At 39.2% G+C, this 23,325-nt stretch overlaps 4 protein-coding genes across 8 annotated transcripts; 2 read left to right on the plus strand and 2 right to left on the minus strand.

The window, feature by feature from the left end:
• The first annotated feature begins 3,174 nt into the window (after positions 1-3,174).
• LOC113671978 (uncharacterized) lies at positions 3,175-5,791 on the plus strand. The gene is made up of 3 exons (XM_027188244.2): positions 3,175-3,592; positions 4,155-4,185; positions 5,077-5,791. Exons 1-3 carry the CDS (start codon positions 3,296-3,298, stop codon positions 5,736-5,738), a joined length of 990 nt encoding a protein of 329 aa, XP_027044045.2. The 5' UTR covers positions 3,175-3,295; the 3' UTR covers positions 5,739-5,791.
• A 188-nt stretch (positions 5,792-5,979) lies between these two features.
• On the minus strand, positions 5,980-10,057 carry LOC113671977 (uncharacterized). The gene is made up of 4 exons (XM_027188243.2): positions 9,832-10,057; positions 8,487-8,780; positions 7,000-7,322; positions 5,980-6,476 (listed from the first exon to the last, which is right to left on the minus strand). Exons 1-4 carry the CDS (start codon positions 9,977-9,979, stop codon positions 6,198-6,200), a joined length of 1,044 nt encoding a protein of 347 aa, XP_027044044.2. The 5' UTR covers positions 9,980-10,057; the 3' UTR covers positions 5,980-6,197.
• A 984-nt stretch (positions 10,058-11,041) lies between these two features.
• Positions 11,042-17,428, plus strand: LOC113671969 (mast cell carboxypeptidase A). Of its 2 annotated transcripts, none has more exons than XM_089207342.1 (10): positions 11,042-11,197; positions 11,651-11,732; positions 12,254-12,463; positions 13,222-13,320; positions 13,451-13,555; positions 14,097-14,207; positions 14,556-14,646; positions 15,029-15,231; positions 15,824-15,911; positions 16,551-17,428. In XM_089207342.1, exons 1-10 carry the CDS (start codon positions 11,115-11,117, stop codon positions 16,733-16,735), a joined length of 1,257 nt encoding a protein of 418 aa, XP_089063468.1. In that variant the 5' UTR covers positions 11,042-11,114; the 3' UTR covers positions 16,736-17,428. The 2 variants fall into 2 exon arrangements, with proteins under 2 accessions (XP_089063468.1, XP_089063469.1); XM_089207343.1 differs by having other exon boundaries at positions 11,183-11,197; positions 12,258-12,463.
• On the minus strand, positions 17,422-22,706 carry LOC113671949 (lactadherin). 4 transcript variants are annotated; one of them, XM_027188218.2, is made up of 5 exons: positions 22,518-22,706; positions 20,224-20,307; positions 19,491-19,771; positions 18,973-19,111; positions 17,422-17,886 (listed from the first exon to the last, which is right to left on the minus strand). In XM_027188218.2, exons 2-5 carry the CDS (start codon positions 20,303-20,305, stop codon positions 17,882-17,884), a joined length of 507 nt encoding a protein of 168 aa, XP_027044019.2. In that variant the 5' UTR covers positions 20,306-20,307; positions 22,518-22,706; the 3' UTR covers positions 17,422-17,881. The 4 variants fall into 4 exon arrangements, with proteins under 4 accessions (XP_027044019.2, XP_027044020.2, XP_089063470.1 ...); XM_027188219.2 differs by lacking the exon at positions 22,518-22,706 and adding an exon at positions 20,999-21,127; XM_089207344.1 differs by lacking the exon at positions 17,422-17,886 and having other exon boundaries at positions 18,944-19,111; positions 22,518-22,658.
• Positions 22,707-23,325: the final 619 nt, after the last annotated feature.

Here is a 23,325-nt window from a genome sequence, read left to right on the forward strand (position 1 = left end):
GCCCGCTACGGTGCTGTCCACTTTTATCGCGCGATAAAGAATAAATTGTCGCGCGATAAACGATAAATTATCACGCGAGAAAAAAAAGTTATCGCGTGATAAGTGATAAATTGTCGCGCGAGAAATGAAAAGTTATCGCGCGATAAATGATAAATTATCGTGCGATAAACGAAAAACTTGTTAGGTCGCACGTGATCGGCTGTTAAAAAAAAAAAATGTGGCATGTCCTCTATGGGCCAACGATCCACGTACGACCTAACAAGTTTCCTATTTGTCACGTGATAATTTTTCATTTATCACGCGATAATTTCAATTTATTGCGCGATAAATGAGATTTATCGTCCCCCCCCCCAAAAAAAAAAAAAATGTGGCATGTCCTCAATGGACCACCGTATGGTGCCGGAAAACTAATGTTGTGCCAAAAAATTAAATTAGCATGGAATGTTAAAGTCATGCCGGTGTCCCAGCGGATTTGGACCCCCCTAGATTTGGACCCCCCCGGTCCAAATCCGCTAGCAGATACGGACCCCCCGGTCCAAATCCGCTAGCGGATATGGACCCCCCCGGTCCAAATACGCTAGCGGATATGGACCCCCCGGTCCAAATCCGCTAGCGGATATGGACCCCCCGGTCCAAATACGCTAGCGGATATGGACCCCCCCGGTCCAAATACGCTAGCGGATTTGGACCCCCTCCGCGGATTTGGACCCCCAACAAAACTGAGTGAAAACATCGTCCTCAACGTTCTAGTAAAAATGGATGATACTTTACGTTCCAGTGCGTACTAAAGTATGTTTTTCATTCAAAACATGCGTATCGTTAATGCATACGAACTGGCATCCCGTCGGATGTTTCTTTTGACCAAGGGAAAATGCACAAGAGTTAATTTGATGTCTGGAGAGAGGTCGTTTTTGAACCTTTTCCGCGATAGTCGAACACCACTAGATTCAATAGGAGACAAACTTGTGACACTAATTTATTTTGTCATTATTCAATGCCCGAGTGTTGGGACGACATGGTTCCGTGCGAGTTGTGCGAGGAATGGTTTCACATGATTTAAGACTACCCCGGAGGGCGAGTGACTCTGCATTGTCTGCAGATCGCCAGACTCTGACGTCTTCGTAATTGTTAAGGTGTTATTTTGGATCCCTCAACAGTTAATAATCATTAAAATTAGAAAATAAGATTGAGTTCGATGTAATAGTCTCCATTTTTGTTAAGACGTTGACATTAATGTTGATTAATGTTGATTTGCATCTGAAAATAAGCTGAGAGTTCCAATAGTTCAGAATAGAAACATTTTTACTTATCATAGGCTTTACGAACGACTTGTAGTAGGAGTAGTTTCTTCGTTCTTGTTCAGAAACTGTTTATTGTTATTATTTTAGAAAATCAGACTGAGTTATTTTTCTGACTGGACGCAATAGTCTCCACTATTGTTATGACGTTTCGTATCAATGTTGATTCGCATCAGAAGAAGCAAGGATTTATCGTAACAATTTCAATAGTTCGAATGCAGTAGTTTGTTCACATCTGATTCTTACGTTTACTGTACGACTCGCTAAAATAAATGCGGTAGAATTGGAACGAAATGACTGTTTTTTTCTTTTACCTTTATTGAGGAATGTTGTGTTGCGATTGAAAAGAACATCGACAAAAAGCTTGCAAATAGAATTAGTTACCAAATATGATACAAAGGATGCTTAAAAGGAAAGTTTGGTAGGGGGGTCCAAATCTGCGAAGGGGGGTCCATATCCGCTTGCGGATTTGGACCGGGGGGGTCCAAATCCGCTAGCAGATATGGACCGGGGGTCCAAATCCGCGGGGGGTCCAAATCCGCTGTGACACCGGAATGTTAAAGTTGTGCCGGAATGTTTATGTCGTCCCGGAAAGTTGAAGTCGTGCCGAAAAGCTGAAGTCGTGCAGGAATGTTGAAGCCGTGAAGGAGAATTGGAGCCGTGAAGGAAAGTTGGAGTCGTGAAGGAAAGTTGGAGTCGTGAAGGAAAGTTGAAGTCGTGAAGGAAGTTGAAGTTGTGAAGGAAAATTGAAGTCGAGAAGGAAGTTGAAGTCGTGCCGGGAAAAAACTGAGATGGTGAAAAATAAAGTTGAGATGGTCAAAAAATAGTTGGAGAGAAATGCGAAATGGCACTAACTGGGCTCTTTACCGTAGTGTTAGGTGTCCCAATTCACAACCCGCACTAATGTCACGCAGTCTATTTTCATACACTGTTCGGTGCGCGCGACGATCTTCAACACCATCGCTCCAGGCTCCGCTCCCCTGTTAGAACAGGGAGGGCATTGGAACGACTCTGTATTCGAGGACCAGCCTTGGCGTTTGTGGCAAAGTTTGAAAGTACGGCTTCGCGCGGAAGGACAAATTGAGTATTCATTTTGCGTTTATGCACTAAATCATTTTGTCAAGAACGACTCATTTAAATTATTGTGTTTTAAGATTTACCAGGTGGTTAGTTGGAAGATTTTTGAATTAGATAGATTGTGAGCGAAATGAAAAATGAGAAAGTCATTGACAAAATTGAGGATTTAACTGATTAGTAAATATTCAAAGAATAATTTCTGGAAATATCCCCTCAGGACGTGAAGGGCTCTAAACACTACGAACGAGAATATCCTCTTAAAGTGATGGATTATATTGCTTTATCGACTGCAATAACAATGTAATAAAAGTTCGGAGAGCATAAATCTTTGACTCAATGATTAATTTCCCTCAACTTGAGTAATAAAATTTTGATACAGTTTTCAGCTGCCTTACCTCGCACGCACCGATAACTTCATATACGCTATACGTTTCCTATAAGATGCAATCTTGAATCAACGCTGTACTGAGCTCCTCTAAATTCCATCCTTTAAACCGTAGAAACTTGAAAATCTGTTTTTTATTACACTCACTAGCTAAAACCGAGATTTTTGTTAATGCAATGTCCACGGCGAATTGTGATATGATCACACACTTAAATTAAAATGTCAAAATATGTAATTGCATACGAAGTGATACTTGAGACGGAATTAACAAAATGTCAAAATCTTTTGAAATATCGTTTAAGCGAACATAAGATCTTCAATTAGACAACTCAAAATTTATAACTTCAGTTCAAGTAAAAGAACCTTGATTCAGAACAGTTATAATCTGTCGACTGGATCACACGGAGAAAAAAAGTAATTTAATCATCTTCCTATCTAACCTCTGCTTTTAAATAACTAATCTAAGCTCGTAACAACATCCTAAACCAGTCTATGCGTTAGCTAACTTTTCATTTCATGTTGTAGCGATTACCAGATGTCGCTTAAAGTCTTTGCTGCGATAATTCTGTCTATATCAGCCAAGATAACTGCAGAATCTCCTCGGGGAGTCTACTTTGAAATAAAAGAAAACAGTTTTCTTTCCGCTGATACTCTTTGGGATAGAAAAGCTGACTCTTTGCTGTCCTGTACACTGCTGTGTGCGAGGGAAGCTGCTTGTGAAAGTGTAAACTTCTTGGCAAACCAAAGATCCTGTTCACTCCTTGGAAACGGACAAACACACCTGACGGAAAAACTTTTAAAACGACTAGAGGGATCTTTCTATGCGAAAAAGGTATTTTATCTCGAAAACCGGTTTAGGAATCATTCAAACGATAAGCATGTGGCTCTGATTTAAATATTTTAAAATAGGATAATAAAATTAAGTGTGAGCGTTGCGCTTGCAGCGAACGCCAGCTGGTTCCAAAACGAGATGTAACAAAACGACCTCTCGGCGTGACGCAACTAATGTGTGGGACTGCTTTACAGGTCGTCTTCAAAGACGAATAAACTACGAAGAACCAAAGTTGACAGTTTTCGACGATTTATTGCATTCAAATAAACGATCGTAAAATGTCGGTCCCGGTTGAGCCATGGGTTAAGGATCAAGAAACCTCGATAGAACGAGGTTGAGAAGGCCACGCGAAATCGAACGAAAAACTACTTTAAAAAGGGACGCTAACTCAGCTTCTATATGCGAGTGATAACGCCTAAAGGTCCGATTACAAAACCAAAGAAAAAAGAAGTAAACATTGTAACTACGTTCGTTACTAAGGTATGGAGATATAGAGACAATTATTATGTAATCGAAATAGGCCTTTGTCTAATGTCATTAACAGAGAGATTTTCTATTACAGACTGAACTTCCAGGAATCGCCAGTCCATTAGGTAGGTCATTAAGAATGTCTCTAGGTATCAGGTCGTTTTGTAATCACGGTCGTTTCGCACCCAATCCCATCGTTATCAACGATAATAAATTCGTTTGATCTGACGAAAAAAAAATATATAAGTATTAAGTTGTAATCTATGTTTAATTAGGATGGAATGAAAATATAAATGTTTTCTGGTAGAAATATCCTTCGCGTCTATCTCATGACTCCCAGACTCCCCATTTTCGGCTCCAGACCTTACACTAGATGATTTGTTTTTATGGACTGAGCTGATAATGTAAATTAGGCATACTCGGTGGTCGCGCTTCAAAAATGGACACCTCGTTAACAAAGCAAATTTGACGCAGGTAATGTTACTATTCAAAACAAGAAACTGACCTTACTTTAAACAATCTTAACATGGAAAACATATTTTAATAATTTTATGTACGAAACGACCGAGCTGGGTACGAAACGACTCACCGACTAGGTACCAAAAGACCGGTTACCTATCTCTATACGTGGTCATAAACATTCTTATTTCATATCGTTCTACTTGCTCTCTTAGCCGGGTAAAGCAGTGCAGGTGAGATACTAACGGTATATAAGATAGCTTTAGCAGATACTGAAAAATATCTTAAATGATTGTAGTTTCTGAAAGAGAAAGCTCTTTCGAGCGGAGAAAACATCTGCATCTATTGAACACAAACTCTGGTCTTGAGTGAAACATTTTACGTCATCGTGTGCGCGTTACCTTCATTAAAGTGATATCTCCCTAAAAAAGAACAAGGCACGCATCGCGACTGGAAAAAAGGTGTAATATTGCACTCAGTTGAGCATTTTAAAATCGTAATATTTATCTTTATTATAATCATACACTCAATTTAAGGCCACGTCACACCTTGTATAGGTTCTACTCAACTGTCAGCAGTTTCTTCGTGCCAGATCCTTCGCGGCCAACTCCCCTCTCTTTCCTCTGGTGTTTACTGGATCGACCCAGACGGTGGATCCCAGGGCACGGCTTTCAGGGCCTACTGTGACATGGAAACAGATGGAGGGGGCTGGACTCTTGTGTGGAGCTATAAATTCACTGATTACGATACGTTTTCTTCGAGTTTAAATGCTATTACACCGAGGCCGAACTGGCAGATAAATTCTGCTCTCAACGTCCCTGTCTCGGTAACCCCGCCGTTGGGTGAAACAGACTTCAACGCCATGAATTTCTCCATATGGAAACAACTCGGCAGACAGGTCCTCATCAAAAGCAACATAAACAACTGGCTGGTTTGTCATCCGGGAACTGGAAGCTTGGTTGATTGGCAGGAAGGGAGCGTCAAGTGTCAGGTCGTTAAAAACGTGACTGACACGTGTCAAGATTCGCCAGCGCCATCTAGGTTTGTGCCGATTCATAGTCAGACCTTTGGACCGATCTTTTCCTCCTCCAACATTTATTATTATTTTGATGGTTACACATTGATGCACTGGCCTACCCATGATCCTTGTGGAAAAAACGAACTCAACCATCTGAAGAATGTCGACAATCCACACGGAAACATTTTCATTCGATCTTGACGAGATTTAAAGGACTCAAAACTGATGGAAAATTTTCTAACGTCAAAGTCTAATCCCTTGCACAAATGTTTCACAAAGTAATGAGGAAAATAAAAGCTGCAAGATAACTGTTCTGTTTTTTCTGTGGGTGTGTATTCAGTTCGTGAAATCATAAAAAAAAACCTGAAAGAAGTTTATTCTGACTGTGTTTCAGTAAAATACCAAATATAAAATCTCGAGAATGGAGAGAGACATGAAATATCTACGCACTGTTTTAATATGCAAACTTTCAATCATTAACTGTTAAAAATTATAATTAAATGCATCGAAACTGGAAACGAAATTACTTGTTTCTGGAAATAACTGATTACTATCAAATAGCTATTTTCATTTATATCTGAAACAAAAAACAGTTTGCCATATTTATCAGCGAAATGCAAACCAACAGAACATATATTTGGATTCTGTTATCTTAAACGATCAATTTGGTAGCTTTGAACTGTTGATTCTGCATTCTTTGACGGCAGGGAAAAGAGAGACAGGCTCATCTCCGTCGTAAACCAACATTTTCTCGAGTTCCACCAATGTCATCGACTTTATGGCGATGTTTTTGGGTTCAAAGTCATTGTTTCCCATGACTGCGATGGACTGGGCCATTTCTTTGTGGTTCTCGTCTTCCCAAACACAGCATCCTGCTGTCCACATGGAATTGGGGCGCACAATCGACCCGTTGGAGCCGGGGCCAGGGAAATAATGAATCTGAGAAGAAAAAAAAACCAAACAAAACAAAATTCAGGGGAAGGAAGTTTCCTTTAACTGATCAATCAAAAACAGACTCAGAACTTGAGCGGGGTCGCGTTTTGGATATTCAGCTTTTAAACGACTGCATGAAGACGAAAGCTGGAACTGACTCTTCCTTTCTTGCTCCCTCCCCTCCCCTCCCCCCCTCGCTCACTTTTTTTAAAGAAGGAGACTTGATTTGACGAATTCGTCTAAAATGGACTATTAACTCATCAAAGATCGGTAGATGGGGTGTAAAGGGCCAGAGGAAACTATTCGCTAAATGCGTTCACATTGAAAATCATCGTTTTGCTAAAACCAGTAGCATCTCTGTGGGTCTCCTAAACATATGGTGGTGCGCATTTGAAAATTGAGAGTCCCCATAAAGTATGTTATAACTTCAGTCGGATTGAGTTCCATTAAATTAATTTCAAATCTAAGAGACCTCAAATTTGTTTATTAGACAACTCAAAATCAAAGTCACGTCGACAAAATAGCATACCTTGATCTGGCCCTTGTCGTGGACTGGTTTTTCTGTACCAACTTGTAATCGGAACTTCGACGAGCCAGTCATTAAATACATCACAGCTGATGATTTATTGCATTGCGTCGTGACGTACTTCACAATTTTGCTTTCAAATGTTCCCCAGGGGCCGCGGTTAAAGTGACCGTATTGTGGAACTGCGTTACTGTAAGTAAACGTGGCCAACACGTGCTTTTTGTCAAATGAGTTAATGTGAGCTGGATTAAGGTGTCCTTTGTCAAACCCCTGTTTTCCTCTGCCGTGGCCGTGATACATTTTGTTAGTGCCCTGATGGGTTAGTTCTACAATTAAGACGAAACATCAGGTCTGGTTAGAATTGGACTCAACTAACATTTGCATCTATCTGACGTTAAGTGCAGATGACGTCGTTTACCGTCCATTTCTTTTGAAATGATATTGTCTCGGAGTAAACGGAACATTAAGCGAAAATGGTATGAAATTGGAAGAGACGGCGGGCGCGAAACAAGATATTATTTCACACTCTCTTGGAGATTATTCACTCTTAACGCGAAACCAATACGCGTGTCCAGCACGCGAGGTGGCTGCCGTTGATTACCGCGTGCGAGGTCGGTTCCTTTGGTTACCGATGAATAAAGAGCGATTGGAGGATCCATTAAGATCACTGATGACTCACCTCCGCCAATGTCATCTCTTGCATAACTTGCAGTTATTGCAAAAATTAATACATCGGTGAAATAGGAAGACGACTAGGTGACCGATGTAGATGACCCTCGCGATGTAGAAAAAAATAACAAAGACGCAACTAAACCAGTCGCTAGACACTTCGATCTCCCTAACCATTCTAAGCAGTACAGGGCAGTTTGCGGCCTTTCCCTACATCTAGGCATTTCGGAAAGCTACAAAATTCTAGAACAAAAAATTCATTTTTCAAATCAGCACTCTTAATCCCCCCGTTATAAACAAGTGCTTTCCATTCAACTAATTTAGTCTTGTTTCTCGTTACCATGTTCCCACCAATAGGGTACCTCCATTTTCTGCATATAAACACACATAACCCACAATTCCTCCAATCGCTCTGACGAAGGACCAACACTTGAAACGGCAGCTTTTAAACTATTTACGGTGGCCAAGTTACGTTATCAATTCAGCTGATAATATTAAATTACCTTTGATTACAGTCGATTTCTATCGAAATGATATCGTTTCGGCATAAACAGGACATGCATCCTGAGTTCGAAAACAGAGGAAATGGGAAAAAGAAAACGCGCGCAAAACCAATACGCGTGGCTTATGCACGAGGTGGGCGTCTAACTCATTTTAATCCTTCCTCGGTTACATTTAGCTCCAGTTTAATGCTGAGAAATTGAGAAAATACATTATTGGAGGATATTCTAAGTCTGTCCACAAAATATTTGAATGAGGTTGTAGGAATGAAAGGTATGAAAACATTAGTAAATCTTCCAACGAGTATTCGCTGAGCTTACCTTTATTTGTTCGCCAGCTATTTGAAACATTTTCTCTTGGAAACATACCCATGTGACGCGCCTGTTCGTAGGTGACGGTGTACGCGGACAAAATGGCAATGCCTGCTTTATCGTCGAACAAAGTTGCGAAGAAGTATGTGTCAGGGGATTCTGGGACCGACTGGCAAACATAAACTTCCGCGTCAGGATGGTCGATGAGAAGCCCCTGTGGGGGTGACTGGTGCAGGAAGTACTTCAAATAGCACTCAGGGGGAGGGCCTTGGCTTGGAGAGAACACTGATTTATGCTCTTTGTCTAAACAAGAAAATTTCACTTTCACTGAACATCATACTTTGTTATTTACTGTAAGTTCATAGTTTCCTTTTGGATTTGTGGACTGTCACATATATAATTTTACCAATAAAAATATGCACAAATTTCTGTATTGTTTCAGTTTTGTTTTCTTATGTCACGCTTTTCATATAAGTATTTTTCAATATTAATAAGGCTATCTGTAACGTACCCAAAATAAAACTGGCCCTATGTTCGGGTGACATTTACTTTGTTACATTTACCCGAAGCTTACAACAACGATAGATCATTTACACCTTTTCAGGACCTCTTTCCATTATCAGCAATGTGGTCGGCCTTAGAATAACAAATGATTCTGTAATTTCTACCTCACAAACTCACATGGTATAGAAAGTGAAACACTTTGCTTGACTTACATCAGGATGAAATATCCCTCCAGCTTTGGATATTGCGAATTCAAAAGCATTTTCAAAAATCAAAACCTATGCGATTATTTTCTACAACTCCGCGATTTGTCAACCGAGAGAATTTTTTTCAAATAATAAGAACGATCTAAAATCGTTTTTCGACCAATGTAGCCTTTGGATATAAAATGAAATAAAATGAAATAAAACTTTTGCATAATTATATTTCAGCACGAAGATAAATCTCAAAAACATTGGACGACTTCAGTCCTTGAAACAAAAAAACATGGACATGTCATCGTGTAGCTATTTTCTCAGTTGATATGACCTGATTCACCAATAATATAGTTCATGGTCACCGTTGAAACTGCCAACAATTTCATTAGTAGAATTAAGAGAGAGTCGGTATTTTTTATTTTCATTTTTCTGATGTTTTGTTGTTTGAATGGTCGTGTGCAGCATCAAGCATGTTCGTGTGATTTGTCAAGTGCGTACGCCTGGCGTGGTTATGTGTGTCTTGTGTGCGGTCACTTGTGCGTGCCATCACTCCCTGGCACTCTTGGTCGATACTTAGACTTTCCACAATAATTCCTCATAGAACCTCTGTGGGAACACATTACGTTTTAACCCTGAATAAGTCATCTACTTACGGTGCCATGTCGTCAACAGCCCTCTGTAAGTTTCTTCCGAAGACGTAGGTGGTATACACCATGTCTGCTGTGTCAGGACCAACAACGCCAATACGACGTGAGGGAGATGAGTAGCCATGAAACTGTTCTTGTAAGAACGGTACATCATGAACGAAGCAGCTCCGCGGGAAATCTGTGATTATATCTCAGTTATAACTTTTAGTTTCGAGCGATTTCGAAACATTTTAGAAGAGAAGAGGAGGTTTGAGACCAAATTTCAGTTAAAAAATCTCAAAAGTTGCAGGACGAAATCTGAGATTCGAACCAAAGCTGTCTGAAAGAGTATTGCGGGAGGAAGGTTCCTCCTAAGCTTAAGGTTTATTGGAAAACCCTATAATTTTTAAGTATTCGTGGAAGGGGAGGGGTAATAAAGAGGCGATGGTCTGGGCTGGGTAGAATCATAACTTTTTACGGAGGAGTATGGGGCCTGATCACGTCAAATTTATACTCTCTGCCTATAGCAGGGTCTGTGAGGTGACAAAAGAAATAAAAGAGAAAGCTTGGAAACGAGAGTGAAGGAACGGTTGAGGGGAAGGTGCCTGAGATGGAGGAGAAGTGCAGGGCTACTGAGACCTGAGCCCACGAGCAAGGCTGCATCGAAACCTAGGATACGATTTGTTTTTAAAAACATTTATATCACCGGAAATTATACCAGTTGTTTACATAATACTCCAATCGTTATATGTTAGCTTGAACGGTTTACGACCGGACAGTTGTAGAAACTGGAGGTGAAAATTGAAGCCTTCCATAACGAGCTCCATCTCTCATCACAAAAGATAGTAAGGAAAACGTGTAAGAATATTATCAGAGTAAAACCTGCAAGAATTTCTAGAGGTGAGTTTGTAAATAACAGGAGGTATACCTGAAAAGTTTGACATTCTTAGAGAAGCGAGGGTAATATTGCGGCGTGAAGAAAGAACATTTCCGTTGTTATAATCGAGATATGATCGATAAACTCACGAGAACAAATTTTAATAGAAGAGGTGATCGGAGGAGATTATATATACTTCTAAAATTTATTTTGTTTAAAATTTAAAAAAAAAATGGCGCGTGACGAATACCAGAAAATCAAACAAATGATAAAAGGTGAAAATCACTGATTGTGGACACAAAATAAGATCGTCTAAATAATCCGAAAAAGATTAAACAAATCCAAATATTGCTCGTTTGCCCGAATAATTTCTTTGTAATAACTATATATTAAACAATATTTAGCTCACACAAAGTTCAAGTCGGCACAGGATATGAGAGTCCTTGATGAGGCTCTCACGATACTGCTCCTACTGACTTTAACAACAAGAACGGCAAGTGAAACTCTGTATTGGGGGTAAGGACCAATTGAACTTAAATTGCAGGTACAAAACATCTTATCATTATATGGCAAAGTAGTCCTAAGATAAATTCGAGCGTTCTGATAGGCTCATATTTGGTCCGTATTTTACCGTACGGACTGTTTTATAGGACGTAGTCATAAGCAGTGTATTTTTTCTCAAGAAAGCGAAATTCTCGAAATTCAAAGTAAACAAGTTTGGTGTGTTGAGTGTTGTATTGTAAACTACTTCCTAAACTCGCTTGCTCGAGCCGTACTGGGGAATATTTGCCGTGGGTCGTTTTTGTGAGGACCTCGCTGCGCTCGGTCCGTACTGCACGACCTCGGGCCAGTATTCCCCAGCACGGCCCCCACGCTCTGTTTTCCAGAAGTTATTATAATTTATTCCGTTTTGACCTCTGGGTCATGTCTTCTCAGACTCTGTATACTCTAATAATTGTTTTTCTCCAGGCATAAACTTGTCACCGCTTTCCCATCAACCGTTGCCGAAGTAAACATTTTGTTGCATCTCCAAGGAAAAGAAAAATTAGTGGTAAAGTGTAATGATAAAATTTACCTAGTCCCCCCCATAAGGTTCTTTAATATTCTTATGATCAGTCAGGAAGTCAATTTCTTACATTCTTCTCTTTATATACTCGGCTGATTCCCCTTCTGTTGCCCCTGAAAATCAAGTGATCCCCTACAAGATCCTTCAAACTCCCCCCTCCCCCACGCCCCTCCTCATAGCGATAAAAAAAATTGATCTGGTTTAATTTGGAAAAAAATGATTTAAAATATTGTTTCAGGCCGAGAGCTAGCGCCTTTGCACAGAGCATGGAACATTGAAAGTCAATTTTCTGATTCAGATTACGAAGTGCGCAGACGTTTCTCTCGGGCAGTTTTATTACTCATTTTGGCAGGTGACAGCTCGCGACAAACATTCACAGTCATTTTTATTTTCCTTTAAAAGATTTTGGGAATGGCTTTCTTCTAAACTTCCAGTTATATATTTTAAATATACAAATATAGCCTTAGTATTATAAACTCGGATATCTGATATGATTTATGTACTAGGTAGACTTTTGGCGACCTCCTTCGCACCCGGGTGAGACAGTTGACATGCAGGTGTCACCGGAAGAATTCATAAAGCTTACAAGATTGTTGACTCAAAATAAGATTCGTTACAAGGTACCAATATTCGACCTTCAAGCCGTTATGAACGGACAGAACGATGTGAACTACAAAAGATCATCTTGGCATAATACGTACCACACGTTTGATGAGGTAGATATCCTGCATATTTCTCAATTATGATTAAATCGTAAACCGATATGGCAAGGTCCAAAAAAACTTCAGAAAAGAGGAACGTAATTTTATTATATAAACTGTAGTGTTTTACAAAGAATTACAGCCCTGAGAAAAGCCACAACTGTACAAGTGTAAAACTACGATAATTTTTTTACGTGCGTTTAATATCGCCAATCAGCTGCTGACACGTCACTTACCTTTCACGCCTCTCTCTCAGGTTGATGAATGAATGGCCAACCAGGTCGAAACGTTGGGTCTATGAATTGTAACTTCTTCGGTTACATTCATTAAATCTGCAAACCAGAGTAGCATCAAACTATATCTCATTCTCAATCCAATATCGTTTGACAAGTTTTCCTGTTTGAAAGGCTTATAAAGTTTATAATATTAGAAAAAATAGATGGTTGCTGGCAAAGATGAAATTCAGTTCTCTTCTCGTGTTTACTTCGATATCTCATTCGTTCACTGCGCTCACTCGTAATATCGAGTTGAACATTTAAAGAGAAATTCCATATCTAAGAGCGCCCATCTATTATTTTCTCTGTTAAAAAAAGACGATTAACCAAACAACTCTTCAGAATTATCTTAACAATCAGGCCTTCAAATGGTTTTTCGACAAGGGTCAAGTGAAATACTGATGACAAGAATGAAAAACCCATATGACCTTTATTCTCCCCTTGAACATGCAATTTTTTGAAAATGTCATTATTTTTGTTTTTCTCCCGATCATAAAGATTGTATCCTGGATAAAAGCTACCAGTCAAAGCTCAAATATTGTACGCATGCACAGTCTTGGCAAATCATATGAGAACAGGGACCAATATATACTTCAGGTAAGTTTGATCAAGTGTAACAACAGATATGGTGGTTTTTCAGAAGAGTTTAAACATCGACCTTCTAACGGATAAAAGGCGTATCAAAACTTAAATTCAGTTAATATCTTCGATATTTTCTATTATCTAGATTCAAGCAAACTATCAAGTAATCAAGCCGCTAGTGTTTATAAATTGTGGAACACATGCTCGAGAGTGGATTTCTCCAGCCTCCTGTATCTACATCATTGATCAGGTAGGAAAAACTACGTTCTTTCATTCATAGAAATAAAGCCAGTTGCTATCATTCGATCATCGTCATGGAAACCGACTTAAAAACAAATTAAGGCGCAGGGTTTTAAAATTGTCAAATGTAATTGTTATGATGTCTTATATCTTAATACTTAACCCTCAAACACCTAGAAGTGATTAACGTGCAACTTCTCCCTGAGATATCCATATATAGTCCAGCAAACAAGTGATGAGAATACTAAAACTAATCAGGTAAAAGTCGTTATCCTGATCTAAAAGCAAATTCTTGTAACTAATTTATGAGGAAATGTACACCAGCTGGAGGAGAGAATTAAAAATCAGATCTTGGGAGTTTAACGATTAAGAAAGTTTTTTTTTGCTTTCAAGTAAGAAGTCTTGAAACGTCAAAAATCATAATGTCTTTCGATCACGAAGCACTTTGTATCGCTAACTCAAATGCAAAATCAAGAAAATGTCACACACGCTCGTAAACATGCCACGCAACAGTTAATAAAGTTAGTATTTAAAGCCAGGCCACTTTTCAGATTGTTTCCCAGTACGGAAAGGAACCCAACGTGACAGCCTTGCTGGATAAAATAGACCTCGCCATTGTACCCGTATTCAATGTTGATGGCTACGTTTACACCTGGACTCAAGTGAGAACTTAACTTCCTTTTCTCTTTAATTTTGCTTTTAAGAGCGTTTGCTTTTAACTTAACTTTCTTTTCCTTTGGTAGAAGGAGATCAAACCATGTGGCAACCCATGGGCTATCATGCCTTTGTAGTTTAACTGTCACACAATGGTCCGGTCCTGTTTTACAAAAAAAATTTGGGAAAGTCATGCAGTGACTGGGTAATGTCAGTATGATAAAGCGTAATGGATTGTTGTAATTATAACCATTTGTTGATAAGTATGGGGCTTCGCTGTGTGCGCTGCGCATGCTTTGAGCTCCGCTATAAAATTACACTGACCGATAAGTCTTTCACCATACCTAACATTACAGGATCGTTTATGGCGAAAAAACCGAAGTCCCAACCACGGATCCTTGTGTTTTGGTACCGATTTGAACAGAAACTGGCAATTTAGTTGGGGAGGTAACAACGTTGAGATTCATTTCTACAACTGCTGCAAAGAATACATCAAGGATTGTTGGATCAATGTTAGTATCTGAGCGACTGCACAACTACCCCTCCCCTAACCCAATTTTAACCCTAACTTGTTCTTAGTTGACTGTTGTGGGGTTGGGGGAGGGGTAGGAGCCCAATTGCTCAGATACTATTCTTACATATATCCGTTTATTATATAGATATCACCACTAAGAAACATCTCTATATATTTCAATTTTGTTAAAAGTTTAATTTTCTCCCTGTCTTCTGTTTAATTTTGACTTAGGTGTTTTCACTACCATAGCAGTAATATAATGATATAATGCATTGTCAGATAAATTTTGATGTGCGATCTTTCTTCTCCTTTTAGAGCACGGGGCTTCTGAGAACCCTTGTTCATTTATTTACCAGGGTTCATCAGCCATGTCTGAGAAAGAGGTTCAGAACTTAGATCGCTTTTTGAAGTCTCAGCTGAAGAGGCTTGCGGGATTCCTCGATGTTCACAGTTACAGTCAAATGTGGATGATTCCGTGGGGTTTTGCGAAGGAAAATATCAAAGATTACGATGAACTTGTGAGTTACAGTAATCCCTTCGCCAACCTTGTATACGATTACTCCGAAAGAGGGCTCCACCGTCTTTTCGTCCATTTCGTCATTTCGTCATTTCGTCCACCAGATGTACATAAGCATGAATCAGTTTTGTGACCTCGCTAGTTTTAATAATTCGGGCAACGAACTTAATCGAGGGGTACTTCCTAGCTTAAGGGGATGTACCATTGGATATTCGTATTTTCACGACAGGATTAATCAGAATGAGGTTGCGTTTTTTATAGATTTACTAGGATGGGGTGGTACATTTTCGGGAATTTTTGGCCAAGAAAATTCTGGTAAGAAGGAATTAAAAATAGCAAGATTCACGGTTAAAAAGTGACTTTGTTGGGATCGCGAAAATTACATTTCCCCAAATGTGACTAAGATGTTGTTTATAATTGGCCTCAGAACAGACCATAATGGGCTAGGGGTTCTGAGAGACCAGTGGCACATACTCAGCAAAATTGACACAAGTAACCCCCCGAACTCAATAAGTTCAGTTCCATGTATACTTCAGTTTACGTACCAGAGCCTTGCAGACCCATTTTGTAATATGATTGGACTTGACTTGCAGATGCGTGTTGGGAAAGCCGCAGTGGATGTTATAAAGTCCATGGAATTTAGCACAACTTATGATTTGGGTCCCTCATCTAGACTGTTATGTAAGTTTAGCCCATAGGATTACAACAAAAGCTTCTGTAAAATATGTGTTATGATATCACAGAATTTAAAAGTAACACTGTGACGCTATACGTTAAAAGTAACCGGACTTAGTAGTGATAACATCAAGATTTGGTTCGTAAAAGGGCTGGTAAGAGGAGCGAGGGCAACAACATGACGGAGAATTTATTTGCGTTGGTAGCAAAAAATTGTAGAACGATGATAATAAGCCGCAGGAAACATTTTCTGTTTTCTAAACAGCTCATCAATTAAAGAAATCAATCTAAGATTAGAGCGCTAACGAAGTAGGGCGTTATGGTTTCCCAAAGATTTTTAATAAAGATTTTCAGGATATCATCACAAATGGTGTAAATTGTTACAAAGTAAATTGGCCTCCAAAAAGAGTTTCTAAAGCTGACGTTTCGATTTTTCTTAGGGCTGATGCTCGAGACGTCAGTTTTAGGAGATATCTATGGTGGCCAATTTACGATATCAACTCCGTTTATAAAACTAAATTATCTTGTAAAACTACCTACCGACGCAGCAACAGTTTTTTGTTTAGGAACTTCCCCTCCTTTATCATAAAGTAGTCAGCCTTCTGTAACAAGAATTTTTTTTTATCCTGTCTTTCTTTCACTCAGATATCAATTCCGGGAGCTTAACCGATTACGTCTATGGTGGCTTGAAAGTGAAATACTCATTTGCAGTTGAATTGCGAGATCAGGGAAAGTTTGGATTTGTCTTGCCAGCATCACAAATAGAAGCTACTGCTAAGGAATTATTTGAAGGATTAAAGGCTATGGTCAGGAAAATGCACATAGGATAAGACGAAGAGGAATATTTCATTGGTAAAGTTACACACCATGGGACTGAGTCAGTTCACCTCGAACTGAATAGAATGCATTTTGGTATGAAATCATATGCTTGGATTCAAAATTGAACAAGCACGCATTGAGAGTTCGATTTGAAATCACTTGTGTGTTTTTAAACCAAAATTGCACGGAAGGAAGTTCAATCACCATTTTATTACATCCATTTTGTAATCGCAAAATTTAATCGCCTCTATGATTCATTTTTTTGTTTTAGAAAAAAAGGAAAATTATTGGGAACAAAAGTTGCAAAATTTACCATCAAATATGACTTCTTTGTCTTTCATTTTCCTACAATTTGATTGGTTACTTTAAACAAGCCTTGAAATCTGATTGGTTTTTTAGTTTTTGTGTCCCTTTCTCTTCGGCTGGGAAATAGATGCGATTTAGAGCAAAGAATAGTGCGATTCGTGGATGAATCGCACTGCTGAGAACCAATCAGATTACAGGGATCACCAGTGATTTCAAAATGGATTTAATAAAGGGAGTAGCTACTACCCCTCCTTATTCCTCTCAGAAGTAGGACGGTAAACGTTCGCGCTGTATCATCAAACGATGGCGTCCTGATTAGTCTTCTTTCTCAAAGACTGACGGGAAAACTTATACCTTCGAGATACATATTTAACCGCAGTAAAAAGACGTATGATTGAAAACTGTAACAGTAACTTTAATATTGATCCATTATTATATTACCCGTTATAACAACATATTTACACATTATTAATGTATCATGTCATGATCCATGTTTTCATACTAAGGTAATAAGTTGACCTCTAAGAATATTTCTGTGAATATCCGTGGTCCTACAATAATTCCTTAATTCCTTCTTGTGTTCGATAGTCCTACAAAATATTGACAAACGACTTGGTGTCAAACTTAGTAGTTCCAGAAATGTTTTTAATTTTTCAATTCCAAATAAAGTTGTCTTGTCTTGTGCATTGCGTATTTCCAGTTAAGTAACTCTGAATATCCAACGAGGACAACTATCTTCCTCGTGTCCAATATCATCAATTAACTTCCTTGTCTGTCTATTTTACATAGTTGAGATCTTAAGATGGAGTGGTGTGTAGACATACATCTGCTGGGTCATGCCGCTGCAGTCCTCACACTGCAGAGTGAAAAATAACGCGAATTAGCAATCACTAAATGGCTATAACTCACATTTTTTTTTTGCATAATCGTCCAAGCTACCTGAATATTCTTTTATCACTGGTCCTCACATATTTCGGTAAATTACTTATGACTGAGAAAGTTGTAGTTGAGTGACGAGAGTAATCCGGGAGTGCTTTGGTTTTGCTTGACTTCGATAAGTAATTGGTCCAGAAAGCTCGCGCTACTTTCTCAATCAATCAGTTTCAAAACTGAAACCAATCGCACCTTAGTCACCTTCATTTTCCCGCGCTTAAGGAAGTTTGCTTTTTTCCCGAATTCGAGTTTCAGTGGCTCCTCGTGTTGTTATGGTTGGCTGTGACAATTACATTGGTTTTGGTTTTTACGACAGTCATTTTAGGGAGCTCTAATTGTGCATAGAACAAAACGTGATTGAATGGGCCTTTTACAGGCAATTTCTCCTTCCTTTATGATTTTATAAACTGCCTTACAGCCTTCATTTTGAATCCACAAGTCTAACACACGTATACGAGTCTTTGTAAAAACAAAAAAGAGTTATTTGATTTTTAGCCGAAAAGATCTCCTGTAGTTCTTGCGGAGAGGGAGTTTAAGGGTCGTTTAAGCTCTTGAATACAAACTGAATTTTCTCTACCCCCATAAAACTTCGCACAATTGAAAATCTATCAATCAAATTCCATGTGTTCCTTTTTGTAAGATCAGCTGAATTATACACGCATTTTGGTTCAAAATTCACTATTAGCATTTTCATTTTTTATTGTTTCCTTCTTGTGATCTATTGGAGGCATAAGGGACATTACCTTTACCAACATTTTGCTATTCTATCATGCCATATAAAGCTGATAGACTCCTTGTTACCATGGGTCTTTACAGAAATAGATAAAAAAAGACGTCAAAATGTGGTAAAAGCATCCAGTGAAACACTCAGCTGCGCACCGTGAGCAACATCGTTTTTCTTACCACATTTTGACGTCATCTGCGATCTACTACTGAGCAGACATGTGGTAACATATATAGAATTTATTTGTTAAATTGACGGTTTGTAAGAAACGTCAAGTAAGCTTACCATCACATCCATATAACTCAAGCCTCAAACAAATAGCGTTTTCCCATGTCCTTGGATTGACACGAATGTATCGCGTAACAAGAGGTTTGTCTAACAAGTTATGATGAACTGTGAAGGAATCGTTGTTGGCTTTAAATATCTATAACAAAATCAAAGAGAGAACTTTGAAGGGGAGTAATTTTTGAGTTGCAGGGGTCTAACGCTAGCAAATGTATGAATAACCAAATTTGAAGTCCGTACTATAAGTTTCGGACCGATTTGTTTTCCCGCGGCCATATATAGTCCGGGCGGAAAAAACAAGGTCCCCTTACTTACAGTGAGGACCGAGAAAACGAGGTTGCTAAGACACATATTATATCTCTGGGTTCAAATAGAGAGGAAAGATTTTAAGTTAACCAAACCTATAAATTTAGCAGGCTGTGAAATGTATCACGGCCCGCTAAATTGACCCGGCAATCATAGCGCACGTACTAACTGAGAGATAAAATGAATGAAATTAAGATGTGCAATAACTTCACCTTCTCCTTTCCATGACTCTCATACTGTTTCCATTTTTTTCCATCATCACTATAAAGTAATGCATAAGTCTTCACATGTCTGTCCTTACTACCAATCTCCCCTTGGGTGGCAAGTTTTGTTATTTCTGTTTTTCTTGACAAATCCACCTGCAGATATTGATTTTCATCGACTTTTGGTGGACACCAGGCGTCAGTTGATGAAAAGTTCTTCAGCATACTAGAGGCTGCAATCTCTCCATCGTCAAACTCGCCTGATTGAATCCCAAGTGCCTCAAAACAGCCTGTTGAGTATTAGTAACAGATCATGAAAGTATTCAAAACGAAGAAAGATGTTAAATTAACTTGTAGCGAGTCTCTTTGCTTGGTTAAAGTGGCAGAGTATCCTATTAGCAATACGGGTAGCCCTGCGACCAGGCCCTCATTATCAGCCCTGCAAGACGTGCGTTTCTCTTCCCGCGTGGAGATTTGAGACGAGTCGGATAAAGTTCACAGCTAGTCCCCAGACCTCTAATCGGCTCGCGCTGCTCAAAGCCACATAATTCCTCGCAGACGAAAAGATACTCGCACCGAAAACTCCAATAATGATGGACTGCTCGCAGGCTACGATACGGGTGTCGGTGCCTCGACTTCTCTCCGTCATTTTCTCTCTCCCTCTCCACTTATTTTTTTTCATTGTGTGGTACTGCATACATATAGCAACAAAATTTAAATTAATCGGTTTGATTCGCCTTACCATTATCTCCTTCTTCGCCAAATGTCAAAACAAAGCAGAGAAAACCAATCAAAAGGATTGGTGAGGGTCGGTGGCAGACCATGCCTGGAATGTAAGACATACGTCAATGAAGCTGTTTAAAGTAATAATAATAATGATGATGATGATGATATGATGATAATATAACACTGACTACAATATCACAATAATAAAAATGGCAATTTATCACAATAATAAAAATGGCAATTTAGCTCAGGACATCGGCGAAGTGGCTCTCCTTGCCCATTGTCTGCAGGTCGAATTGAAATCTTGAATGTTTGTTTCATGGAGAGAGGAAGACCGTAGGACTTGGAGATAAAACCTCGGACGGACGGGGACGGGGAACAACAACGAACTCGACCCACATGTGACGACAGAATTGGGAATCGAACCCAAGCCACAGCGGTGGCGAGACGAGGGCGCGCTCTTATCAAAATATCTACCGTCCATTTACCAATAAAATGAAATAGCGGGATCATGGCCAGTTAGCCAATAGGACAAAGGATTAGAACAAGCTTTTGCAAAAGTTTCAAAGGCTGTTCGATTTAGAGGAATCCAGGTTCGATACAGTAAAATTCTACTACGACTCCAGTAGTTCTTGTCGGGACAAAACTGGGTCTTCTTACGATGTTTAGCGACCTCTTTCCGGTGGAATCTTCTGATGGTGCCATATCAATCATTTGTAAATTTTTCCTGAAAGCCATGGATTCATAGTAGAATTTGACTGGGCATCTTAACTTTGATTGACTGAACAAACCTGGAATGTAACAAACTTCTATCCTTCCAGAAAAAAAGAGTTCCTTGTTTGAGAAGAGATTTGTCTTCGTAAGGACACCGTACTCACTGACCGCGAAACGTTATCATTGCAGACTAATGACATAACTGAGTTTTGTCGCCGTGGCCTTGGCAAAACAAGTGTGCGAATATAAATACAGTGGAAACAAAGTGATCTTATTGCAGGATCACTGGCTTCTTGCATGTTTGATTTGATATCTTCCACGAAGCGCATGAACTTTCTGTCTTTGCCCACAGGTGTGAGTTGGTCTGACAAAACATATCATTTATTATTCATGCAGTGTTGTTCAGTCTACTTAGCTTAGGTCTGCAACGCTCACCATCGTAATTATTACTAGAATTACTTTTTTTTACGCTGACGGAAATGATTTCCGCAGGCCGGTATAATGAAAAAAGAGAGGTATATTGAAGACAGTTCAGCTGACGTAATCCCTTATAGAAAATACTAAAACAGTGGATAGCGTCGAAGGCGCGTTCTGGTTGGCCATTTAACTCTGAATATCCTTTATTAATTAACGTCCGAGCAACTCGCACGGGATTTGCGCCTGAAAATATTGTAATCGTTACAAAAATAAATAAGTGAAAATAATTTCATTTTGTACTGTATTATCTTTAGTATATACTGAAACAACTATTCACCTCGGTGTCTGTGACCAGCGGTCTCTTATCACATCCACTTCAGTGAACAGTAATATATAATATTGTTCATGGCTGTGAACAACACGTGCCGAAACATGAAGCTCCTTGATTGGCTGCCCTATTAAGTTTCATTAACCCTGTAATCTTGTCCGTAATACTACAAATAAGGAATTACTTGTAGTAATATCTGATTACTGGTTTAACATCATAATTGTCAACAACATAGAAACTGTCGTGAGACTCTAAAATGCTTTATTGGTCGCAAATTTTGAATTAAAGTCAAGACAAGCGAATGCTCACTGATTCGGTGTAAAGTACTCTCGTAGAAAATCTCGCCAAGCTCAGTTCGCCGCCCAAATACTCATTTTCATATTCTGCCATCGACAAATGCATTTCTGATGGTGGCTGAGCGCAATTATGGTGTAATCTTACATCTGACACCGTGACTGTTTTCGACACAGAAGTCAGGGTTCATTTTGATTCACTAGAGAGTATATGTTTTGTGATCGTTATGGCCGCGCAATTGACTAAGAAGTCGATGAAAATACTTAAATTTCCTGTCTAGTCGAGACACACTGCCTCTGATATCGTTAAGCTTCTTACTGAGTTCAAAATAATTAAATCGAACTTATATCTGACTCGGTAACAACACGGGAAAACGGTTCAATCGAAGGTTTTTTCTGTGTTAATGTGGAAAATAATTAGAGTAAGTCCCTTCTAATCTCCGTTTTAATATCACATTTACGATCGATTCTTACCTTCCTTTCTGCCCCAATTCTGTTTTTTTCTTAAGTTGAAATCAAATATATTAAACAGTAAAGAAAACTGTAAAAGGGTCTTACCTAAACTGCTTCACTAGAGTCCAAAATCATTCAACAGAAACGTCCCACTTCAAGTTTAAACGCCGGGTAACTAAAACCAAAGATGGATAGCTCGTAGGAAGAAGCACATTAAAGATTTACACCGAACTGTGTTATGAGCGGATTTCATGATTTATTTTCCTTACCGCCCGTTCGAGTCAGTGACAACATAAGAGGTAATCTATTGTTCACATATACTCTGAACTGGTGGCGCATTGTTCAAATGTGAAATACCTGCTGTTCTTGAACCTCGCTTGGCGCTCTCTGTGTGGCAAGAGGTGAATCCCGCTGAAACCCTTGGGTAACTGAACGGTTGTTTATCAGCAAAACAAAGGATCACTTGAGGTTATTTGAAGGTGTTCAAAATAGCGGAACTACCATACGTAAAACACGTACATATGAGTAGGCCATGTCATGAGGCGCAAAAGCTCAGGCATAGCTGCAGCTTTCAAAAGCCAATCATAAAAGGGTTTGTAAAGCTGGCCCTTCGAATGTTCCCCTATCGTCAGAGCAAATAACGAAGGACTAACGCTCGAGAAGTGGGCTTCAGAAACTTTTCACGATGGCCAATTTACATTTAAAATCAACTCAGCTGACAAAACCAAATTCTCTTGTTATATCCCCAACCGACGCACCACCACAGTTTCGTTAGAAATTTACACCCTTTCTTGATTTGTCGGATTACAGAACAGTTAGACCCAAGGTCATTAGCTGGTGAAGCATAATTTAAGCTCAAGGCAGAACATAGGTAGTAATGTGCTCGGGGGAATCCGATTACTCAAACAAAAAT

Source organism: Pocillopora damicornis, chromosome 5 (genome assembly GCF_964200805.1).
Source record: "Pocillopora damicornis chromosome 5, jaPocDami1.2, whole genome shotgun sequence".
Classification (NCBI taxonomy): domain Eukaryota; kingdom Metazoa; phylum Cnidaria; class Anthozoa; order Scleractinia; family Pocilloporidae; genus Pocillopora; species Pocillopora damicornis.

Excerpts from the sequence above, each read along its gene's own strand:
- LOC113671978 (XM_027188244.2), top strand. The coding sequence starts at position 3,296 with ATGTCGCTTAAAGTCTTTGCTGCGATAATTCTGTCTATATCAGCCAAG. Across the intron at positions 3,593-4,154 it reads GATCTTTCTATGCGAAAAAG|ACTGAACTTCCAGGAATCGC; the intron begins GTATTTTATCTC and ends TTTCTATTACAG. Across the intron at positions 4,186-5,076 it reads AGGAATCGCCAGTCCATTAG|GTTCTACTCAACTGTCAGCA; the intron begins GTAGGTCATTAA and ends CACCTTGTATAG.
- LOC113671977 (XM_027188243.2), bottom strand. The coding sequence starts at position 9,979 with ATGATGTACCGTTCTTACAAGAACAGTTTCATGGCTACTCATCTCCCT. Across the intron at positions 7,323-8,486 it reads TAGCTGGCGAACAAATAAAG|AACTAACCCATCAGGGCACT; the intron begins GTAAGCTCAGCG and ends TCTTAATTGTAG. Across the intron at positions 6,477-6,999 it reads ACGACAAGGGCCAGATCAAG|ATTCATTATTTCCCTGGCCC; the intron begins GTATGCTATTTT and ends TTTTCTTCTCAG.
- LOC113671969 (XM_089207342.1), top strand. The coding sequence starts at position 11,115 with ATGAGAGTCCTTGATGAGGCTCTCACGATACTGCTCCTACTGACTTTA. Across the intron at positions 12,464-13,221 it reads CGTACCACACGTTTGATGAG|ATTGTATCCTGGATAAAAGC; the intron begins GTAGATATCCTG and ends CCGATCATAAAG. Across the intron at positions 15,912-16,550 it reads TCCCTCATCTAGACTGTTAT|ATATCAATTCCGGGAGCTTA; the intron begins GTAAGTTTAGCC and ends TCTTTCACTCAG.
- LOC113671949 (XM_089207344.1), bottom strand. The coding sequence starts at position 20,305 with ATGGTCTGCCACCGACCCTCACCAATCCTTTTGATTGGTTTTCTCTGC. Across the intron at positions 19,772-20,223 it reads TGGCGAAGAAGGAGATAATG|GCTGTTTTGAGGCACTTGGG; the intron begins GTAAGGCGAATC and ends AATACTCAACAG. Across the intron at positions 19,112-19,490 it reads AGAGTCATGGAAAGGAGAAG|ATATTTAAAGCCAACAACGA; the intron begins GTGAAGTTATTG and ends ATTTTGTTATAG.